Source organism: Brassica rapa, chromosome A03 (genome assembly GCF_000309985.2).
Source record: "Brassica rapa cultivar Chiifu-401-42 chromosome A03, CAAS_Brap_v3.01, whole genome shotgun sequence".
NCBI lineage: Eukaryota > Viridiplantae > Streptophyta > Magnoliopsida > Brassicales > Brassicaceae > Brassica > Brassica rapa.
The window spans coordinates 2,980,646-3,000,709 of record NC_024797.2 but is presented as its reverse complement, the minus strand read 5'-3'; the positions used below and the strand labels follow the sequence as shown (position 1 = coordinate 3,000,709).

Here is a 20,064-nt window from a genome sequence, read left to right as displayed (position 1 = left end):
TCCAAAGATGAGAAGTGAGAAGGTTACTTGGGGTTGAAGACAAAAAAAGAAAATGAGGTCTAGCCATAAGTCAACTTCTGACACAAACATATCTCCCAACAAACCTTGCTACCTTCCTAAGCGATCATTTCCTCTTTTAAAACGTTGTCTAAAAATGTTATTAATTATATCACAACTTCATCAATGCTTTTTCACGTCCTTAAATCAGATCATATATCTTCGCATCTGCTTCACAGAGCCTACGTGTGGAGAAGGTTGGACTCGACATTATTCAATATGGATTTTTTTTCCGGGCGGGTAGGTAGTTTCTTATGTGTTTTGTTTATCGACGATTTTCTTCATATCAATTGAATAAATCAAAAATTCTTTCAGTAACTATTTGCAGCCTGATTTTAATATTACTAGATTCTTAGATTTTATATATGCAGCACTACAGCGTTATATTGCAACATGCCACACTCAAAAGAAGTTACCGAAGCACACCGTCGGTATATTTTTTGTTTGAATTTTCTTAAATATGTTTTTGTATTATTTTTTGTAATCATATTTATATTTAATATTAATTTAATTTAATATAATTTTTGGTAACCATATTAAATATGTCAAGTTACATAACTATACATTTGTGTCATATGTATTTTAGAAATTATTTTTAAACTTTATTCCTAAAGTTTGCAACATATTATATTTTTTAGTAGTTACCTAACATAATTAGTCAAGAATATTTGTGCCTAAAAAACCCGATTCGGAATCGATCCGAAAATCAAAGTTTCATACTTTATTAGACATGGCTTATATATTCGAACAGTTCTTAAAGTATTATACCCGAAAACCAATATGAAATCCAACCCGCACCGAAAACAGAACAATTTTCTAAAAAATCTTTGAAAAAATAATTTTAGTATATTCTGTTTAATATATATATGTATTTAATAGAATGGATATTACTTAATTTAAGCTTCTTATAAAACAGTTCTCGTTATATATTATTTAGCTTAATTGATTTTTATTTTATTGGTGTAAAATTTGATTTAATTTTGAAAATTATATATTATTAAATTATATTTTTTTTATATTGATTTTTACTCATGGGCTGTTGGGTAACTGTATATCACGATAATAACAAATATTAATTATAACTATTTATTATTAAGTTAACAAATACCATTGAAAGTGAGTTTATATTTATTTTAGGTTAGGCTTTATTAATGTAGCAGTTGTACTCTCTTTTTTATAATGGATCCATTTAGGTCAAGCAAACAAATATACAATTGCCCAACAATCGATGTAAACATATTGTCTTTGATCATATGATGATCGTTCAAGATTGATTGAAACAGAAAACAAATTAAAGCACGAAAGAACCTTCTTTTATGTTTGGGAGTTATGGGTCCCGACTCCCGAGAATATAGGAACTAACTAATGGAGGTGGTTACTATATTCGGTAGAAATATATAAGATTAACAGCAGTTAGTGTTTAAATAATAAAGAGAATAATAAAAAAACTTTTAAATAGAAGGAATAATAGTTGGACACAACCTTTATCAACTGGTCATACTGATGTTTTAATAGAATAGATACCTTCTACAGAGGTTAAAAGCTAATTAGTACTAAGACCTATGGATTTGGTGAAGCCGCTTCAAGCCATTTCCTCTTCCACCTACGCCATGCACCTGAAAATCAAAGAAAAAGTCAAGACTTGCACCTACACGGTCCTAACTCCAAAACATTTGAAATAGTCAGAGCTCTCATATATTGTGAACTGTAAACTGCCTTATGATGTTGACTCAAGTTCAACTTGCTAAAACTTCCAATAATGGAAATCTCACTTCGAGAAAAAGAAAGAAGAATAACAACTTGAGGGAAACACTCAAGACCATTAGATTCATAACACTTACCTTTTATAAAGTTTTGGGCTTTGAAGTTCCCCTGCTTTGCTCATAACTTGAGCTTGAATCCCTTGGACAGAAAACCATCCCCCCTGAGATTGTAACATAATATGTTAAAGCAGGTTGATTGATACATTTTACCATTTGCAAGCCTCAAAATCTCAAAGAATGAAGATAACCAAGACTCAGATTTGCATTATTGTCTTGTACACATCTAAAAATATAACCAGGGAATCAAAACGAGTAAGAAAGCACATTATAAAGATGAGCATACCCACCTTTTGTTACCCATCTTCTTCTCTTGAGCTCTGCGAGGATCACCTTTACATCCCAAAACAAGGCTACTCACAACAATTTCCATGTTACATGGAAGACCCTCACAGCCCTTTATTTCAAGCGTCTCAAAACTCTTACTCGCCAAATCAAACCAAAAGAGCTTCCCATTGTTTATCTCCAGCAAAATCTTGCTCCTGTCCTTAGAATAGATCAAAGGCCTCACAAACTCAAACGAAACCGCAGTCTCAGGTTTCGGCACCGAAATGAACTTAGACCATTTCCCTCGATATTCCCTCAAAATCCAAACACCCACATGGCTAGACTCGCTGTAACACATCAAGCAAAGGCAGCCATCTAACACACCTATGCCCATACCATCTTCATGGAGAAGCTCCAGTGGGTACCTGAGGATTCCAAGATCGTCAGAGGCGAGATCAAATCTGATCACGGTGTTCCAGGCTATATATCCTCGACTTCGAGGTAGAATCCAGTGAAGCCTGTTGCTAGCAAGAACACCATTTCCGCGGCGGTAAAGCAAACGGTAATATACTTTTGTGAAAAGAATCTGAACGTCAAATAGAAGATGGATTCTCTTCCATTTATTACTTTTCAAGCTGAAAACTTTGATTTCAAAAGCGCGACCAAAGCTTTCTCCATGGCCTTTATGCGTAGACTGAACCATCCTCACAACTTTGTAATCATCGCTCACCGAATCGTAGCCTAATCCGTAAAACACATTCTCGCGAGAGATGTAATGCTCAGGGAAATCGATAGGCTCAATCGGTAAGCGGTGGATTTTGCGAGACGACGGATTGAAAATCGCTAAATCAACCGGAGAGTTTGTTAAACCGATCACGCCGTTAACCGAACCGAAAACCTCCGTGAAACCACCGGCTTGCAGAGGATGATCGACGTCTGAGATTTTATCCGGTGCGTCGAGGTACACCGTACGTAGAAGGCGAGGCGATCGCAGTATGATCATGAGGTGCTCTTCGGTTTCGAGAACGCGTTTGAGATGCGAGGCGATGAAGTCGGGACTGTCGATAAGAGAGAAGCAAGGCTTCGAGAGGAGGCGGCATCGGACCAGTGTAGTAGCAGGCAGACGAAGGAATACATCGTTGACGATATCCATTGGCATATTCGCCATTGTTTTCTCTAGGAAGCTACGCTCTGAGTCACTGTGAAGGGTTTTACTACAATCCCTGGTGATTTAGATATTTGTTTCCAAGTACATTTGTGGGCCTCGTATTCTCGGCCCAATAAATCTCGTAAGAAAAAATGTAGTAATCTTTTCAAGTCACAACACAATCTCATGGACAAATTTGATCAAAGAAAAAAACAGATTGCCTCTTCTTCAACAAGACAGTCAATCCTCTGTTGACTTGTTAGCTTGAATCAACTCTGGTAGCTAGTTTCTTATGTTTTTGTTTATCAACGATTTTTTTCATATTATTGTGTATCTAATCAAATATTCTTCAGTAACTATTTGCAGCCAGATTTAATTTTACTAGATTTTTAATATATGCAACAAACTATAGTGTTGTATTGCAATAGTCCATACTCAAAAGAAGTTACCTACGCACACTGTCTTCTCTTAAGAAATATACCTTCTACAGAGGTTAAAGCTAATTAGTACTAAGACCTAATATGGGATTAGAATTTGATAGAGCTGCTTCAAGCAATTTCCTCTCCCCCCTAACGCCATGAACCTGAAAATCAAACCAAAAGTCAATTTCTGCAACTACACAGTTCAAACTCCTAAACACTTGAAATAGTAAGATATCTTATATACAGTGTTGTGAGTTGTAAATGTTAGATTCATTACACTTACCTTGATAAAGGTTTGGGCTTTGAAGTTCCTCTGCATTGCTCAGAACTTCAGCTTGAATCCCTTGGACAGAAAACCATCCCCCCTGAGATAGTAACATAAGATGTTTAAGCAAGTTACCATTAGCAATCCTCAAAATCTTAAAAAGACAATGCATACAACCTTTTGTTACCCTTCTGCATCATCTTCTTCTCTTGAGCTCTGCGAGGATCACCATTACATCCCAAAACAAGGCTACTCACCATGATTTCAGCATTACACGGACTCTCACAACCCTTTATTCCAAGCGTTTCAAAACCCTTACTCTCCAAATCAAACCACATCAGCTTCCCATTGTTTATCTCCAGCAAAATCTTGCTCCTGTCCTTAGAATAGATCATAGGTCTCACAAATTCAAACGACACCACAGTCTCAGGTTTCGGCACCGTAATGAACTTAGACCATTCTCCTTCATATTCCCTCAAAATCCAAACACCCACATGGCTAGACTCACTGTAACACATCAAGCAAAGGCAGCCATCCAGCACACCAATATCCATATCATCTTCCAAGTAAAGATCGTTTGGGAAGCTAAGCACTCCAAGATCATCAGAAGCAAGATCAAATCTGATTATCGTGTTGAAGGCAGTATGTCCACCAGTTCGAGGCAAAATCCAGTGAAGACTATTGCTAGCGAGAACACCATTCCCACGGCGATGCAGCAGATCGTAATAAAAGTAGATGAAGAGAATCTGAACCTCAAAGAGAAGATGGACTCTCTTCCATTGATTACTCTTTAAGCTGAAAACTTTGATTTCTAAAGCGTAACCAAAGCTTTCCTCGACTCCATCGCCTTTGTACTTGGATTGAATCATCCTCACGACTTTGTAATCATCGCTCACCGAATCGTAGCCTAATCCGTAGAACACATTCTCGCGTGTGATGAACTGTTCCGAGAAATCGATAGGCTCAATCGGTAAGCGGTGGATTTTGCGAGTCGATGGATTGAAAATCGCTAAATCAACAGGAGAGTTTGTTAAACCGATCACGCCGTTAACCGAACCGAAAACCTCCGTTAAGCCACCGATTTGCAGAGGATGCTCCACGTCAGAGAGTTTATCCTGTGCGTCGAGGTACATCGTACGTAGAAGGCGATGGGATAGCAGCAAGATCATGAGGTGCTCTTCGGTTTCGAGCGTGCGTTTGAGATGAGACGCGGCGAAGTCAGGACTGTCGATCAGAGAGAAGCAAGGCTTCGAGAGGAGGCGACATCGGACCAGCGTAGAAGCGGGGAGACGGAGGAAGACATCGTTGACGATATCCATCGGCATATTCGCCATTGTTGTCTCAGCGAAGCTATTCTCTGAGTCTCAAGTGTGAGTGATCAGCTCTAGGGTTTCTTTCAGATATTTGTTTCGAAGAGGGACATTTGTGTAACCGTAAAACTTTTCTATATTTGGGCCTCGTGGGTGGGCTCGGCCCAAGAAAAAAATGTATTTAGCTTTATAAGTCTCAACACAATCTAATGGAGAAAAATGAGGTCAAGGCTAAGTAGAATCAAAAGATCCAACGGTGGAACAAAATCTGTCAAATAAACTGAGAGCCTTCAACGGACAGTCGATCATGAGACGATGATGATGCATGAGTGCCTTTCTCTGTTGCCTCGTTAGCTTGAATTTGTGCTGATAACTAACATTTGAATCATTGTCCTGCACAACTCTGATAGCTCGTTACTTACGTGTTTTGTTTAACGGCGATTTTCTTCATCTATCATCGTGTGTAGCTAGTCAAATTTTCTTCAGTAACTATTTGCAGCTAGATTAAATTTTACTACATTCTTGGATTTTATAAATTCAACCAACTACAGAGCGTAGGACACAGTCTTTTCTTCGTGAATATACCTTCTACTACATAGGTTAAGCTAAATAGTACTAAGATCATCTAATATAGGATTAGGATTTGATAAAGTTGCTTCAAGCAATTTCTTCTCCCTCTTACGGCCCTGCACCTGAAATTCAAACAAAAAGTTAAGATTTGCACATACACGTTTCAAACTCCAAAACACCTGAAACAGTCAGATTTTTCATATATTGTGAATGCACATACACGTTTCAAACTCCAAACCACTTGAAATAGTGAGGTTTTTTTCATATATTGTGAATCGTAAACGTTACCCTAATGATGTTGACTCAAGTTCCACTTACTAAGATATCCAATAATGTACACAGGTTAAAAATTGGAGATCTCACACTAAGAGAAAGAAGAATACAAACACTCATCACTTACCTTTATAAAGTGTTGGGCATTGAAGTTCCCCTGCTTTTCTTATAACTTGAGTTTGAATCCCTTGGACAGAAAATCATCCCTCCTGAGAGTGTAACACAAGATGGTTTAAGCAAATTGATACAATTTACCATTTGCAATCCTAAAATCTTAAAAGAATGAAAAAGATACACAAGGCTCAAATTTTCTCCATATCTAAGAATCTGATCAGGGAATCAAAACAAGTAATAAAGCACAATATAAAGATGAGCAATAGCACCTTTTGTTGACCTTCTGCATCATTTTCTTTTCTCGAGCTCTGCGAGGATCACCTTTACATCCCAAAACAAGGCTACTCACAACAATTTCTACGTTCCATGGACGATCCTCATCATAACCCTTTATCACAAGCATTTCAAAACTCTTACTCCCCAAATCAAACCAAAAGAGCTTCCCATTGTTTATCTCCAGCAAAATCTTGCTCCTGTCCTTAGAGTAGACCAAAGGTCTCACAAACTCTAACGAAACCACAGTCTTCGATGTCGGCACCGTAATGAACTTACTCCACTTTCCTCCATACTCACTCAGAATCCAAACATCCACATGGCTAAAATCGCAGTAACACATCAAGCAAAGGCAGCCATCTAACACACCTATATCCATATAATCTTCATGGTAAAGCTCCTCTGGGAAGCTAAGGACACCAAGATCGTCAGAGGAAAGATCAAATCTGATGACAGTGTTGAATTCGATATATCCTTCACTTCGAGGTAGAATCCAGTGAAAACTGTTGCTAGCAAGAACACCATTCCCACTACGATACGTTAGATTGTAATAGAAGCGGACGAGGAGATTCTGAACCTCAAAGCGAAGATGGATTCTCTTCCATTTGTTACTCTTTAAGCTGAAAACTTTGATTTCGTAAGGATAACCTCCAGCACCATCTTTATGCTTACACTGAACCATCCTCACGACTTTGTAATCATCACTCACCGAATCGTGACCTAATCCGTAAAACACATACTGCCGAGTGATGGAATGTTGAGGGAAATCGATAGGCTCGAACGGTAAGCGGTGGATTTTGCGAGTCGATGGATTGAAAATCGATAAATCAACAGGAGAGTTGGTTAAACCGATCAAACCGTTAACCGAACCGAAAACCTCCGTGAAACCACCGGTTGGCAAAGGATTCTCAACGTCGGAGAGTTTATCCGGTGCGTCGAGGTACACCGTACGTAAAAGGCGATCGGATTGCAGCAAGATCATGAGGTGCTCTTCGGTTTCGAGCGTGCGTTTGAGATGCGATGCGACGAAGTCGGGACTGTCGATGAGAGAGAAGCAAGGCTTCGAGAGGACGCGGCATCGGACCAGCATAGAAGCGGGGAGACGGAGGAAGACGTCGGTGACGATATCCATCGGCATATTCGCCATTGTCTTCTCTGGGAAGCTACTCTCTCTCAGTCTCGGTGTGACTGAGAAAATCAAGGGTTTCACAAAATTACAATCCCTGGTGATTTAGATATTTGTTTCCAAGTACATTTGTGGGCCTCGTATGCTCGGCCCACTAAATCTCGTAAGAAAAAATGTATTAATCTTTTCAAGTCACAACACAACCTCATGGACAAATTTGATTTAGAAAAAAATCTGATTGCCTTTTCTTCAACAAGACAGTCAATTGACTTGTTAGCTTGAATCAACTCTGGTAGCTAGTTTCTTATGTTTTTGTTTATCAACAATTTTTTTTTTCTAATTATCACGCTTTTCTTTATATTATTGTGTATCTAATCAAATATTCTTCAGTAACTATTTGCAGACTGATTTTAATTTTACTAGATGCTTAAATTTTATATATGCAGCAGTCAACGACAGCGTTATATTGCAACATGCAATACTCAAAAGAAGTTACCTAAGCACACTGTCTTCTCTTAAGAAATATACCTTCTACAGAGGTTAAAGCTAATTAGTACTAAGACTGGGATTAGAATTTGATAGAGCTGCTTCAAGCAATTTCCTTTTCCTCTCCCCCCTAACGCCCTGAACCTGAAAATCAAACCAAGAGATCAAGATTTGCACCTACACGGTTCAAACTCCAAAACACTATAAACAATATGATTTTCCATATATTGTGAAGAATGCCAACTTGAGGGAAACATTCACGACCATTAGAATCATTAAGTTTACCTTTATAAAGTTCCCCTGCTTTGTTCATAACTTCAGCTTGAATCCCTTGGACAGACATTCATCTCTCCTGAGATTGTAACATAAGATGTTTTAAGCAAGTTACAATTTACAATCCTAAAATCTCAAAGAATGAAGATACTCAAGACTCAGATTTGCCTTATTGTCTTAACTATATCGAGAAATCTGATCAAGGAATCAAAAACAAGTAAGAAAGCACATTATAAAGATGAGCATACCCCCACCTTTTGCTACCCTTCTGCAACATTTTCTTTTCTCGAGCTCTGTGAGGATCACCTTTACATCCCAAAACAAGGCTACTCACAACAATTTCTGCGCTACATTGAAGACCCTCACAACCCTTTATCACAAACGTTTCAAAACTCTTACTAGCCAAATCATACCACACCAGCTTCTCACCGTTTATCTCCATCAAAATCTTGCTCCTGTCCTTAGAATAGATCAGAGGTCTGATAAAGTTATACGACTCCACAGTAATGAACTTAGACCATTTTCCTTGATACTCCCTCAAAATCCAAACCTCCACATGGCTAAACATGCTGTAACACATGAAGCAAAGGCAGCCATCTAACACACCCATCTCCATATTATCTTCAAAGTAAAGCTCCTGTGGAAAACTGAGGACTCCAAGATCATCAGACGCAAGATCAAATCTGATTATCCTGTTGCCGGCGATAAGTCCTTGACGCCGAGGCAAAATCCAGTGAAGACTGTTGCCAGCAAGAACACCATTTCCACTAGGATACAGAAAACGGTAATAGAAGTGAATGAAAAGAATCTGAACCTCACGGATTCTCTTCCATCTGTTCCTTTTTAAGCTGAAAACTTTGACTTCGAAAGGATAGCCAAATCTTTCAATACCTCTATCCTTAGACTGAACCATCCTCACAACTTTGTAATCGTCGCTCACGGAATCGTAACCTAATCCGTAAAACACATTCTCGCGAGAGATGGAATGCTCAGTGAAATCAATAGGCTCAATCGGTAAGCGGTGGATCTTCCGAGTTGATGGATTGAAAAGAGCTAAGTCAACAGGAGAGTTCGTTAAACCAACTAAGCCGTTAACCGAACCAAAAACCTCTGTGGAGCCATCGGTTTGCAGAGGATGCTCAACGTCTGAGATTTTATCCGGTGCGTCGAGGTACACCGTACGTAGAAGACGAGGGGATCGGAGTAGGATCATGAGGTGCTCTTCGGTTTCGAGCGTGCGTTTGAGATGCGAGGCAACGAAGTCAGGACTGTCGATGAGAGAGAAGCAAGGCTTCGAGAGGACGCGACATCGGACCAGCGTAGTAGCTGGGAGGCGGAGGAAGACGTCGTTGACGATATCCATCGGAAGATTCGCCATTGTTTTCTCTGGGAAGCTACTCTCTCAGTCTCAGTGTAAGTGAGCACCGCAAGGGTTTCACAGGATTCAGATATTTGTTTCGAAGAAGGACAATTGTGTAATTAATTGTAACTTTTTCTCTTTTTGGGCCTCGTGGGCTCGTCCCAAGAAAAATTGTATTTAGCTTTATAAGTTTCTTAACATAATCTAATACTTCCTCTTTGAACAAAAAAAAAAAAAAAAAAAAAATCTAATACTTCCTCTGTTCTGTTTTTATTTATAAGTAGTATTAGCTAAAAATGTGAATATTAAGAAAACTTTTACTTTTGAAAAAAATAGTATTTAATACATAAATTCAACCAATAATAAAAATGCATAAATTATTTGATTGGCCACATAACATGTAATAAATGTAAATAATGCTTTGGACTATGTAAATATCTTACATTGTGAAACAAATATTTTTTTGGTAAAACTACTTACATATCAAAACAGAGGAAATATACAAAACGAGGTCAACGCTAAGAAGAATCAAAAGAACAGTGGAACAAAATCTGTCGAATAAACTGAGCATTTTGAACAGCCAGTTAATCCCTGAGACGATGATGATGCATTAGTTGACTTCCTCGGTTACATTGTTAGCATGAATTGTGCTGATAACTTACCAATAATACATAAGGGCATTGGTTAAGAGATGATAAGAACAAGCATTGGTTAAGGGAGGATAAGCGCAAGAAAGTATAGTATAATCAAAGTAACTATGGTTTAATAACTTTTTGGTTTACTTATTTTGTCTTATATATTGAGTGGAGGGGTTTTGGTGGTGGTGAGGGTTTAGGGTGAGATGGGAGAGTGTGAGTGATCATTATCTCTTGTAATCAATCAATTAATAACATTCAAAACATTGTCCTGTGCACAACGCCGTAGATCGTTTCTACTGTATTTTGTTTATGGACGACTTTCATCATATCAATTGTGTATTTAATCAAATATTCTTCAGTAACTATTTGCAGACTGGTTTTAATTTTACTAGATGCTTAAATTTTATATATGCAACCAACTACAGCGTTATATTGCAACACGCCATACTCAAAAGAAGTTACCTAAGCACACTGTCTTCACTTAAGAAATACACCTTCTACAGAGGTTAAAGCTAATTAGTACTAAGACTGGGATTAGAATTTGATAGAGCTGATTGAAGCAATTTTGTCTCCCCCCTAACGCCCTGAACCTGAAAATCAAACCAAAAGATCAAGATTTGCACCTACACGGTTCAAACTCCAAAACACTTGAAACAATAAGATTTTTCATATATTATGAAGAATGCCAACTCAGGAAACACTCACGACCATTAGATTGCTTACCTTTATAAAGTTCCCCTGCTTTGTTCATAAATTCGGCTTGAATCCCTTGGACAGACATTCATCCCCCCTGAGATTGTAACATAAGATGTTTAAGCAAGTTACCATTAGCAATCCTCAAAATCTCAAAGAATGAAGATACACAAGACTCAGGTTTGACTTATTGTCAAATATACCAGGGAATCAAAACAAGTAAGAAAGCACTTTAGAAAGATATGCATACAACCTTTTGTCACTCTCCTGCATCATTTTCTTTTCTGGAGCTCTGCAAGGATCACCTTTACATCCCAAAAACAAGGCTACTCACCACGATTTCAGCATTACACGGACCCTCACAGCCCTTTATTTCAAGCGCTTCAAAACTCTTACTCTCCAAATCAAACCACACGAGCTTCCCATTGTTTAACTCCAGCAAAATCTTGCTCCTGTCCTTGGAGTAGATCATAGGTCTCACAAACTCAAACGAAACCACAGTCTCTGGTTTCGGCACAGTAATGAACTTGCTCCATTTTCCTTGATACTCCCTCAAAATCCAAACATCCACATGGCTAGACTCACTGTAACACATCAAGCAAAGGCATCCATCTAACACACCAATATCCATATCATCTTCACAGTAAAGATCCTGCGGGAAGTTAAGGACTCCAAGATTGTCAGAAGCAAGATCAAATCTGATAATCGTGTTGAACGCAGTATGTCCACCAGTTCGAGGCAAAATCCAGTGAAGACTGTTGCTAGCGAGAACACCATTCCCACGGCGATGCAGCAGATCGTAATAGAAGTAGATGAAGAGAATCTGAACCTCAAAGTTAACACGGATTCTCTTCCATTGATTACTCTTTAAGCTGAAAACTTTGATTTCTAAAGCGTAACCAAAGCTTTCATCGCCTTCATCACCTTCATCATTACACTGAATAATCCTCACAACTTTGTAATCATCGCTCACGGAATCGTAACCTAATCCGTAAAACACATTCTCGCGACTGATGGAATGCTCAGGGAAATCAATAGACGCAATCGGTAGGCGATGGATTTTGCGAGTCGATGGATTGAAAAGCGCCAAGTCGAGAGGAGAGTTCGTTAAACCGATCACACCGTTAACCGAACCGAAAACTTCCGTGACACCGCCGGTTTGTAGAGGATGCTCAACGTCGGAGAGTTTATTCGGTGCGTCGAGGTACACCGTACGAAGAAGCTGAGGCGATTGTAGCAGGATCATGAGGTGCTCTGCGGTTTCTAGCGTGCGTTTGAGATGCGAGGCGATGAAGTCGGGACTGTCGATGAGAGAGCAGCAAGGCTTCGAGAGGACGCGACATCGGAGGAGCGTAGTAGCAGGGAGGCGGAGGAATAGATCGTTAACGACATCCATCGGCATATTCATATTCGCCATTGTTTTCTTTGGGAAGCTACTCTCAGTTTCAGTGTGAGTGAGCAGCTCTAGGGTTTGACAACATAGGGACGCGGATATTTTGATTCGAAGAGGGTGTAATTTTATTCTTCATGGGCCTCGTTGGCTCGGCCCAATAAAAGTCCGAAAAATGTATTCATCTTAACACAATCTAATGGACAAAAAGCATTGGCAATTTTTTAATTGTTTGCACATTTCAGTCGCTGTGTGGATACATTTTCTTGAGTTTGGCCTTACTGTCGTCTTCCTACCCAATTATTTCCTCTTTTAATTCTTGTCTAAATGTTATTAAACAAAAAATATTAATAAGACCACTTTATTTCATAAATAATTTTTAACGTCCATGAATCATCCTGCAAATTTCATTCTGATCTTAGATTTGATATATGCAACTAACGAAACGAAAACGTCCTGAAAATCCCGTTTGGCTATTTAGATTTTTGATGAGGATGCGAGTCTAAGCGGAAACCAAATTACGTTATACTGAAACATGCCATACTCAAAAGAAGTTACCTAAGCACACTGTCTTCTCTTAGGATATATACGTACTACATAGTTAAGCTAACTAGTACTAAGACCTAATATGGGTTTAGCATTTGATGAAGCTGCTTCAAGCCATTTCCTTTCCACCTACGCCTTGCACCTGAAAATCAAACAAAAAGTCAAGATTTGCACCTACTCGATGTCACGGTTCGAACTCTAAAACACTTGAAACAATAAGATTCTTTCATAATTGTGACAGCACCTACACAGTTCAAACTCCAATAACACTTGACATAGTAAGAATTGTTCACCATATTCATATATTGTGCGACTCGTAAACGTTACCCTACGATGTTGACTCAAGTTCCACTTACTAAGGTTTCCAATAACGTATCCAGGTTAAGAATGGAAATCTCACACAAAGAGAAACAAGAATACAAACTTGAAGGAAACAGTCACGAGTCACGACCATTAGATTCTTTACACTTACCTTCATAAATTTTTGGGTTTTGAAGTTCCCCTGCTTTGCTCACAACTTCAGCTTGAATCCCTTGGACAGAAAATCATCCCTCCTGAGATTGTAACACAAGATGGTTTAAGCAAGTTATTACATTCGAACCATTAGCAATTTTAAAAACTCAAAAAAATTAAGATATGCATACAACCTTTTGTTACCCTTCTGCACCATTTTCTTTTCTTTACACCCCAAAACAAGGCTACTCACAACAATTTCCGCGTTACATGGAAGAACCTCACAACCCTTTATCACAAGCCTTTCAAGACTCCTACTCGCCAAATCAAACCAAAAGAGCTTCCCATTGTTTATCTCCAGCAAAATCTTCCTCCTGTCCTTAGAATAAACCAAAGGCCTCACAAACTCAAACGAAACCACACTCTCCGGCTGCGGCACAGAAACGAACTTGCTCCACTCTCCTCCATACTCCCTCATAATCCAAACATCCGCATGTCTAACCTCGTTATAACACATCATACAGAGGCAGCCACCTAACACACCTATATCCATCCCTTTAACATAAACATCATGCGAGAAATTGACGACTCCAAGCTCCTCAGTAGCAAGATCAAATCTGATTATCGTGTTCATGCCTATATCTCCTTCGTTATGAATCAAAATCCAGTGAAGATTGTTGCTAGCGAGAACACCGTTCCCGCGGCGATACAGGAGATGGAAATAGAAGTTGTCGAAGAGAATCTCAACGTCCTCGGAGAGAAGATCGATTCTCTTCCATTTGTTACTCTTTAAGCTGAACACTTTGACTTCGAAAGGATAGCCAAAGCTTTCATCACCTCCTCTATCTTTAGACTGAATCATCCTCACGACTTTGTAGTCATCGCTCACCGAATCGTGACCTAATCCGTAGAACACGTATTCGCGAGTGATCTGACGTTCGAAGAAATCGATAGGCTCAACCGGTAGGCGGTGGATTTTGCGAGTCGATGGATTGAAAAGCGCTAAATCAGTAGGAGAGTTGGTTAAACCGATTATACCGTTAACCGAACCGAAAACTTCCGTGAAACCACCGGTTCGCAGAGGATGATTGACGAGGGAGACTTTATCCGGTGCGTCGAGGTACACCGTACGTAGACGGAGATAGGTTCGCAGTAGGATCATGATGTGATCTTCTGTTTCGAGCGTGCGTTTGAGATGCGAGGCGATGAAGTCGGGACTGTCGATAAGAGAGCAGCAGGGCTTCGAGAGGACGCGACATCGAACCAGCGTAGTGGCAGGGAGACGGAGGAATATATCGGCGACGGTATCCATCGGAAGATTCGCCATTGTTTACACTCGGAAGCTACTGTCAGTCTCAGTGTGATCGAGCAGCTCTAGGGATTCAGATATTTGTTTCCTAAAAAGGCGTGTATTGTCATGGGCCTCTTTCTCTTCATGGGCTTGTAGGCTCGGCCCAAGAAAACTCGTAAGATTAGCTTTCTAAGAGGTCAACATTACTCAAAACCTTGGTCACATGCTTTTGTCTCCGGGTGGTAGCAAGATTCTTGTGTGTTTTGTTTATCCACGATTTTTCGTTATATCATTGTGATTAATAAATATTCTTCAGTAACTATTTGCATGCAGCAAGATATAGTTTTACTAGATTCATCGATTTGATATAAGCAACTAACCACAACGTTAGATGGCAACATGCTATACTCAAACGAAGCTACCTAAGCACACTGTATTATCTTAGGAAATATACATACTACATAGGTTAAGCTAATTAGTACTAAGACCTAATATGGGATTAGAATTTGATGAAGCTGCGTCAAGCCATTTCCATTCCACCTACGCCGCCTGAAAACCAAACCAAAAGTCAAGATTTGCACCTACACAGATCAAACTCCAGAACACTTGAAATTGTAAGTTTTCTATAAACTGTCAACGTTATCCAATGATGTTTGTCGACTCAAGTTCCACTTGCCAACACTCCCGTCAAGAAGACAATGACTTTGCCGTAACGAAAATTTACGGTGGCAGTAATTTGGCCCAAATTATTTATAATTTTCACTGTCAATGTAAGCTTCTGAAATAAAACATGTGCAGTTACTAAGATTAATGTTTATCTTCAACGATTAACGGAACTATGGATAAAAAGGCTACAATAATTGTAACCAGGTTAAGAATGGAATCTCACATCGAAAAGTGAAAGAAGAATACCAGCTTGAGGGAAACATTTCATGAGCATTAGATTTATTATAGTCACCTTGACGAAGGTTTGGGCTTGAAAGTTCCCGTGCTTTGCTCAGAACTTGAGCTTGAATCCCTTGGACAGAAAACCACCTCTCCTGAGATTGTAACATAAGATGTTTAAGCAAGTTGATACGTATAAGAAAGCAGTTTAAAAAGATGAGCATAGCACCTTTTGTTACCCTTCACCATTATTTCCTTTTCTCGAGGATCACCTCTACACCCCAAAACAAGGCTACAAAGATGAGCATACCAACTTTTGTTACCCTTTTGCAACATTCTCTTCTCTGGAGCTCTGCCAGAAACACCTTTACATCCCAAAACAAGGCTGCTCACAAGGATCTCCGCGTTACTTGGACCCTTATATCCCTTTATTTGAAGCGTTTCAAAACTCTTATCCACCAAATCAAACCACATGAGCGTCCCACTGTTTATCTCCAGGAGAATTTTGCTCCTGTCCTTGGAATAAATCAAAGGTCTCACAAACTTAAACGACACCACAGTCTCTGGTTTCGGCACAGTAATGAATTTACTCCAAGATCCTCCGTATTCCCTCAAAATCCAAACATCCACATGGCCATTCCTGATGTTGTGGTAGTCGTGACAAATCAAACAAAGGCAGCCGTCTAACACACCTAAATTCATAACTTCATGGCAAAGCTCCAGTGGGCCACTGAGGACACTAAGATCATCAGTGGCAAGATCAAATCTGATTATCTTGCTGAGGGCGAGAGGGTTTCCAGGCAAGACCCAGTGAAGACTATTGCTAGCAAGAACACCATTCCCACGACGATACAGCACATGGTAATACAAGAACATGAAAGGAATTTGAGGCTCAAAACGAAGATGGATTCTCTTCCACGAATTACTCTTTAAGCTGAAAACTTTGGTTTCGACAGGATAACCTTCCATTTGGAGAGGATAACCTTCCATTTGGAGAGGATAACCTTCATAGCCTTTATGCTTAGACTGAACCATCCTCACAACTTTGTAATCGTCGCTCACCGAATCGTAACCTAATCCGTAAAACACATACTCGCGTGTGATGGAACGTTCCGAGAAATCAATAGGCTCAATCGGTAACCGGTGGATTGTCCGGGTTGACGGATTAAAAAGCGCTAAGACGACGGGAGAGTTCGTTAAACCGATCACACCGTTAACCGAACCGAAAACCTTCGTTAAATTACCGGTTTGCAAAGGATGGTCGACGTCTGATAGTTTATCCGGCCCGTCGAGGTACACTGTACGTAGAAGGCGATGAGATTGCAGCAGGATCATGAGGTGCTCTTCGGTTTCGAGCGTGCGCTTGAGATGCGACGCTAGGAAGTCAGAACTGTCTATAAGAGAGAACCAAGGCTTCGAGAGGACGCGACATCGTACCAGCGTAGAAGCCGGAAGACGGAGGAATACATCGTTGACGATATCCATCGGAACACTCGCCATTATTCCCTGAGTCGCAACATTGTCCTGCACAACACAGACACAAAGAACATGCAACAATAAATATGCTATTATTATTACACAAGCATTCTCAATGTAGCTGTGTTCTAAAATTGCTAAGTCTTGTAATTACCCGCCAAGCTGCAAGCTTTGTTCTAAGAGATTGCCATTGCGTTTGTCCAAATTCACTCTCTACACAGCGACTGAAATGCGAAAGCAGTATTAGAATGCGTGCGACTTTATATAAACCGAAAGATAAAGCGTATAAAACTTGCCTGACGATTACAAATTGGTTCATCTGATCCATCTTACAATCAACCAGTTTCGCAGATATTGCCTTAACCACCCACAACTCAACCTCCTCGTCATTTACCTGCGGCCCACCAAAATAGATTCTATGACTCTGAGAAGCAACGAAAAAAGGCCTATCAACGTTTTATGTCTTGTTCAAGCAAAAGGCTTTACCTGTAGAATGTTCTTGATAGAGGCATATGGTATTTTGCCAGATTCATCTGATGCCAAGTCCACCAGTGACAACAATCTCATCTTCGCTACACAGTCTTCCTCAACAAGAACTGCAAACACCATCTAAACATTATTACGCTGTTCAACTCAAGAGATCACTAAGAATATATAATAAAACTGATAAGAAACTTACCATAGGTTTGCAGAAATTCTGAATTTGCATTTTGGAATTCCATGTATGCGTCCAGCCTCTGAGTAATAAAGATCTTAAGTAGCTGGTAAACTAGTGCACTGTTAGGATCCTTCTCCAGTTGTGCGACGGCTGGCATGTCTAATAAATCACACTGCACTTCGTAAAGAAGAAAAAAAAAAGCCGTAGTTAAAAACTTCCAATGACATTAGAAGTCAGAAGCAAGAATTTATACACATTTGAATCAGCTGATGCTTTCTGAATTATGATACCTGAAATATACTGGGAGCCTTGATAAAATCAATAGCTGCTCGTACAGCTTCGTCTTTGGCTTCACTCAGGACCTGGGCATCCTCATTTGAGAAAGTCGCCAAGTATCTTGTCACAAACTGAAGCGATTCTTTCGCCAAACTGGAATATTGATAGAACACAAAACCATTAACCTAAATGAGAGAGAACATCCACTGAGCAATGGGTAAATTTGAAAAAAAAACTTGTTGCAGACTGTACCTTTTATTTTCTCTAAGCACATTAGCAATGGCAAGAAACAGTTCCCTCTGATCTTTGATGTCAATATTCCACTCTTTCAAGAAGCTGTCAACCTTCTTAAAGGAAGGCACTATATCATCTGCCACCTTCCCGCTAACAGCCAGTTCCAGAGCTTTCATGTATACTTGGAAACGAGCATTTGGGTGGTCCAGCAGGTTATATAGATTGAAGAGACTGTACAAAGACAAACAACAGATCAGAAACGTGTAAAACATAAATGAAAAAATATGGCATATGCTTATAGAATCCAAAAAGTGAAATGCTGAAAGATTCATACGATCATACATTTTCAAACGCAATGAAGCTTTGTCATTCGGCTGTTGAACAACCTTAGAAGCGATCACTTTCACCATTTCAAGGACTTCCTCAGGGCTGCTCACATTCTTGACAAGGCTGCAAATTATGGTGTAGGTACACTCAAGATCTAATAAGAGGCAAACAACATCGAATTAAAGGATTGTAAAAGACACAAATGAGCCGATGCTATGCTAGAATGATTAAAGACTGACCCTTGTCAGAGATCTTGGATGAAACCAAGTCAGCTGAAGTTACCATCAACGTTGCCAAATCCAGCCACCTTCCTGCTACTATAGACTCTTCTGCCTCCCTGCATAGTCTTGTAACCTGAGGCTCTGCAGCCTAAGCAAATGAACACAATCGTAAAAGCAGATCAAGTGAGATTGATGTAGTCAATTAGTCACAGTACTTAGAACACAAAATTTCTCAATTCGAATTAGTTTCAGCTGTATAAGATCAGATCATACTTCAAATACACACATACGCATCAAAATATAAAATCGCCAGCCAAATTCTACAATTGAAAACATCCAATTCCTCATAATCTATCGATTCTAACTTCCAATGTATATGCATGGGAATGTTCACTAAGAATCAAATTATTCAATCGTTTGCACATGTTTGTGATCCAGAGACGAGGCTGTATACCTCGGGACCAGCGTCGACCCAGGCAAGCTGGGAAGTGAAACGGACGATCGCGAGCGAAGGATCCTCTTCAGAGGTGGGAACAACTGTCGTCATTGTTTTCCGCTGCGATTCGAATGCACAAGTTCTTCGGTAGCTGAGCACACAGTGTGGGGACAAAGGGATAAACGAATACCCTAATCGAGGGAAATCGACTAATTCCTACGTAACGATTTCCCTAGCATTTCTTTACTGAATTCGATTTGGCACAGTGGTAGAGTGAAGGATGAGTAAATGCTTCAACCTGGGTTCGATTTCTTTTTTTTTTTAACCAATTTAAAAGGAAAGCTGCTTTTTATTAATTATTAATTATTTTAATTGTAAAAACCAGTATGATTTTCTCATGGAGATAAGCAAACTGTAACTGACATGTTCGTGTATGTAAAAACAGTATTTCGCTAGTTCGTGTATTGAATTTGAATTAATTAATTGTTAGGCAAATATATTTGCACTGTTTATGTGTGTATGTACTAATCGGAACTGTTAGTTGGAGTTTGTTGATGTATGAATTAGCTGATTTTTCTTAGTATTTTTTTAATTAGTTTTGGATATTCCAAACCTATGAAAAAGTTCTTACTAATCTTTGGACGGAAGTGCAGTTCACAAATAAACTCTCTCCGAGTATTCTGATGAAATATGTTTCATGGTTTCATATTTGCATGACCACTCAGTGTTTAGTATTTTTTTAAACTCAGGTTGTTTAGCTTCCCAAATATTCTCTCT

At 39.4% G+C, this 20,064-nt stretch overlaps 4 protein-coding genes, 1 long non-coding RNA gene and 1 pseudogene across 27 annotated transcripts; 1 reads left to right on the top strand and 5 right to left on the bottom strand.

The window, feature by feature from the left end:
• Positions 1–274: 274 nt before the first annotated feature.
• Positions 275–1,685, top strand: LOC117132726. Its single transcript, XR_004456250.1, has 2 exons — positions 275–519; positions 1,578–1,685. It is a non-coding gene; the product is annotated as an uncharacterized LOC117132726 (long non-coding RNA).
• Positions 367–19,872, bottom strand: LOC108868761 (F-box protein At4g22390). Of its 19 annotated transcripts, none has more exons than XR_004456239.1 (13): positions 19,306–19,872; positions 18,870–18,999; positions 18,646–18,784; positions 18,322–18,534; positions 18,084–18,222; positions 17,815–17,965; positions 17,622–17,731; positions 17,432–17,529; positions 17,290–17,359; positions 15,889–17,183; positions 13,503–13,584; positions 13,011–13,172; positions 367–424 (listed from the first exon to the last, which is right to left on the bottom strand). XR_004456239.1 is itself a non-coding variant. In XM_033287572.1 (13 exons), the coding sequence occupies exons 1-12, from the start codon at positions 19,396–19,398 to the stop codon at positions 4,036–4,038; spliced, it is 2,355 nt and encodes a 784-aa protein (XP_033143463.1). In that variant the 5' UTR covers positions 19,399–19,872; the 3' UTR covers positions 1,495–1,673; positions 3,997–4,035. The 19 variants fall into 19 exon arrangements, 11 of the variants coding, with proteins under 11 accessions (XP_033143463.1, XP_033143461.1, XP_033143466.1 ...); XM_033287572.1 differs by lacking the exons at positions 367–424; positions 13,011–13,172; positions 13,503–13,584 and adding exons at positions 1,495–1,673; positions 3,997–4,078; positions 4,156–5,310 and having other exon boundaries at positions 17,127–17,140; XR_004456241.1 differs by lacking the exon at positions 367–424 and adding an exon at positions 3,661–3,860 and having other exon boundaries at positions 13,160–13,172.
• LOC117132723 (F-box protein At4g22390) lies at positions 1,490–3,403 on the bottom strand. Of its 4 annotated transcripts, none has more exons than XM_033287584.1 (3): positions 2,168–3,403; positions 1,899–1,987; positions 1,490–1,673 (listed from the first exon to the last, which is right to left on the bottom strand). In XM_033287584.1, exons 1-2 carry the CDS (start codon positions 3,310–3,312, stop codon positions 1,939–1,941), a joined length of 1,194 nt encoding a protein of 397 aa, XP_033143475.1. In that variant the 5' UTR covers positions 3,313–3,403; the 3' UTR covers positions 1,490–1,673; positions 1,899–1,938. The 4 variants fall into 4 exon arrangements, 2 of the variants coding, with proteins under 2 accessions (XP_033143475.1, XP_033143476.1); XM_033287585.1 differs by having other exon boundaries at positions 1,899–1,981; XR_004456247.1 differs by lacking the exon at positions 1,490–1,673 and adding an exon at positions 1,758–1,797 and having other exon boundaries at positions 1,830–1,981.
• Positions 3,663–9,949, bottom strand: LOC103856149 (F-box protein At4g22390). Of its 2 annotated transcripts, none has more exons than XM_009133236.3 (3): positions 8,658–9,838; positions 8,416–8,482; positions 3,663–3,874 (listed from the first exon to the last, which is right to left on the bottom strand). In XM_009133236.3, exons 1-2 carry the CDS (start codon positions 9,779–9,781, stop codon positions 8,440–8,442), a joined length of 1,167 nt encoding a protein of 388 aa, XP_009131484.1. In that variant the 5' UTR covers positions 9,782–9,838; the 3' UTR covers positions 3,663–3,874; positions 8,416–8,439. The 2 variants fall into 2 exon arrangements, with proteins under 2 accessions (XP_009131484.1, XP_009131485.1); XM_009133237.3 differs by lacking the exon at positions 3,663–3,874 and adding an exon at positions 8,053–8,274 and having other exon boundaries at positions 8,658–9,949.
• LOC103856148 (F-box protein At4g22390) lies at positions 5,796–7,714 on the bottom strand. Its single transcript, XM_009133232.3, has 3 exons — positions 6,515–7,714; positions 6,259–6,340; positions 5,796–5,980 (listed from the first exon to the last, which is right to left on the bottom strand). Exons 1-2 carry the CDS (start codon positions 7,663–7,665, stop codon positions 6,298–6,300), a joined length of 1,194 nt encoding a protein of 397 aa, XP_009131480.2. The 5' UTR covers positions 7,666–7,714; the 3' UTR covers positions 5,796–5,980; positions 6,259–6,297.
• On the bottom strand, positions 10,810–12,577 carry LOC103856151 (annotated as a pseudogene).
• Positions 19,873–20,064: the final 192 nt, after the last annotated feature.

Coding starts and splice junctions, on each gene's coding strand:
- LOC103856149 (XM_009133237.3), bottom strand. CDS start 9,781: ATGGCGAATCTTCCGATGGATATCGTCAACGACGTCTTCCTCCGCCTC. Junction 8,483..8,657: donor TTGCAGAAGGGTAGCAAAAG/GTGGGGGTATGC, acceptor TTACAATCTCAG/GAGAGATGAATGTCTGTCCA.
- LOC117132723 (XM_033287584.1), bottom strand. CDS start 3,312: ATGGCGAATATGCCAATGGATATCGTCAACGATGTATTCCTTCGTCTG. Junction 1,988..2,167: donor AAGAAGATGGGTAACAAAAG/GTGGGTATGCTC, acceptor ATTATGTTACAA/TCTCAGGGGGGATGGTTTTC.
- LOC108868761 (XM_033287570.1), bottom strand. CDS start 19,398: ATGACGACAGTTGTTCCCACCTCTGAAGAGGATCCTTCGCTCGCGATC. Junction 18,535..18,645: donor GCTTCATTGCGTTTGAAAAT/GTATGATCGTAT, acceptor GTCTTTGTACAG/TCTCTTCAATCTATATAACC. Junction 17,530..17,621: donor CTATCAAGAACATTCTACAG/GTAAAGCCTTTT, acceptor GGTGGGCCGCAG/GTAAATGACGAGGAGGTTGA.
- LOC103856148 (XM_009133232.3), bottom strand. CDS start 7,665: ATGGCGAATATGCCGATGGATATCGTCACCGACGTCTTCCTCCGTCTC. Junction 6,341..6,514: donor ATGCAGAAGGTCAACAAAAG/GTGCTATTGCTC, acceptor TTACACTCTCAG/GAGGGATGATTTTCTGTCCA.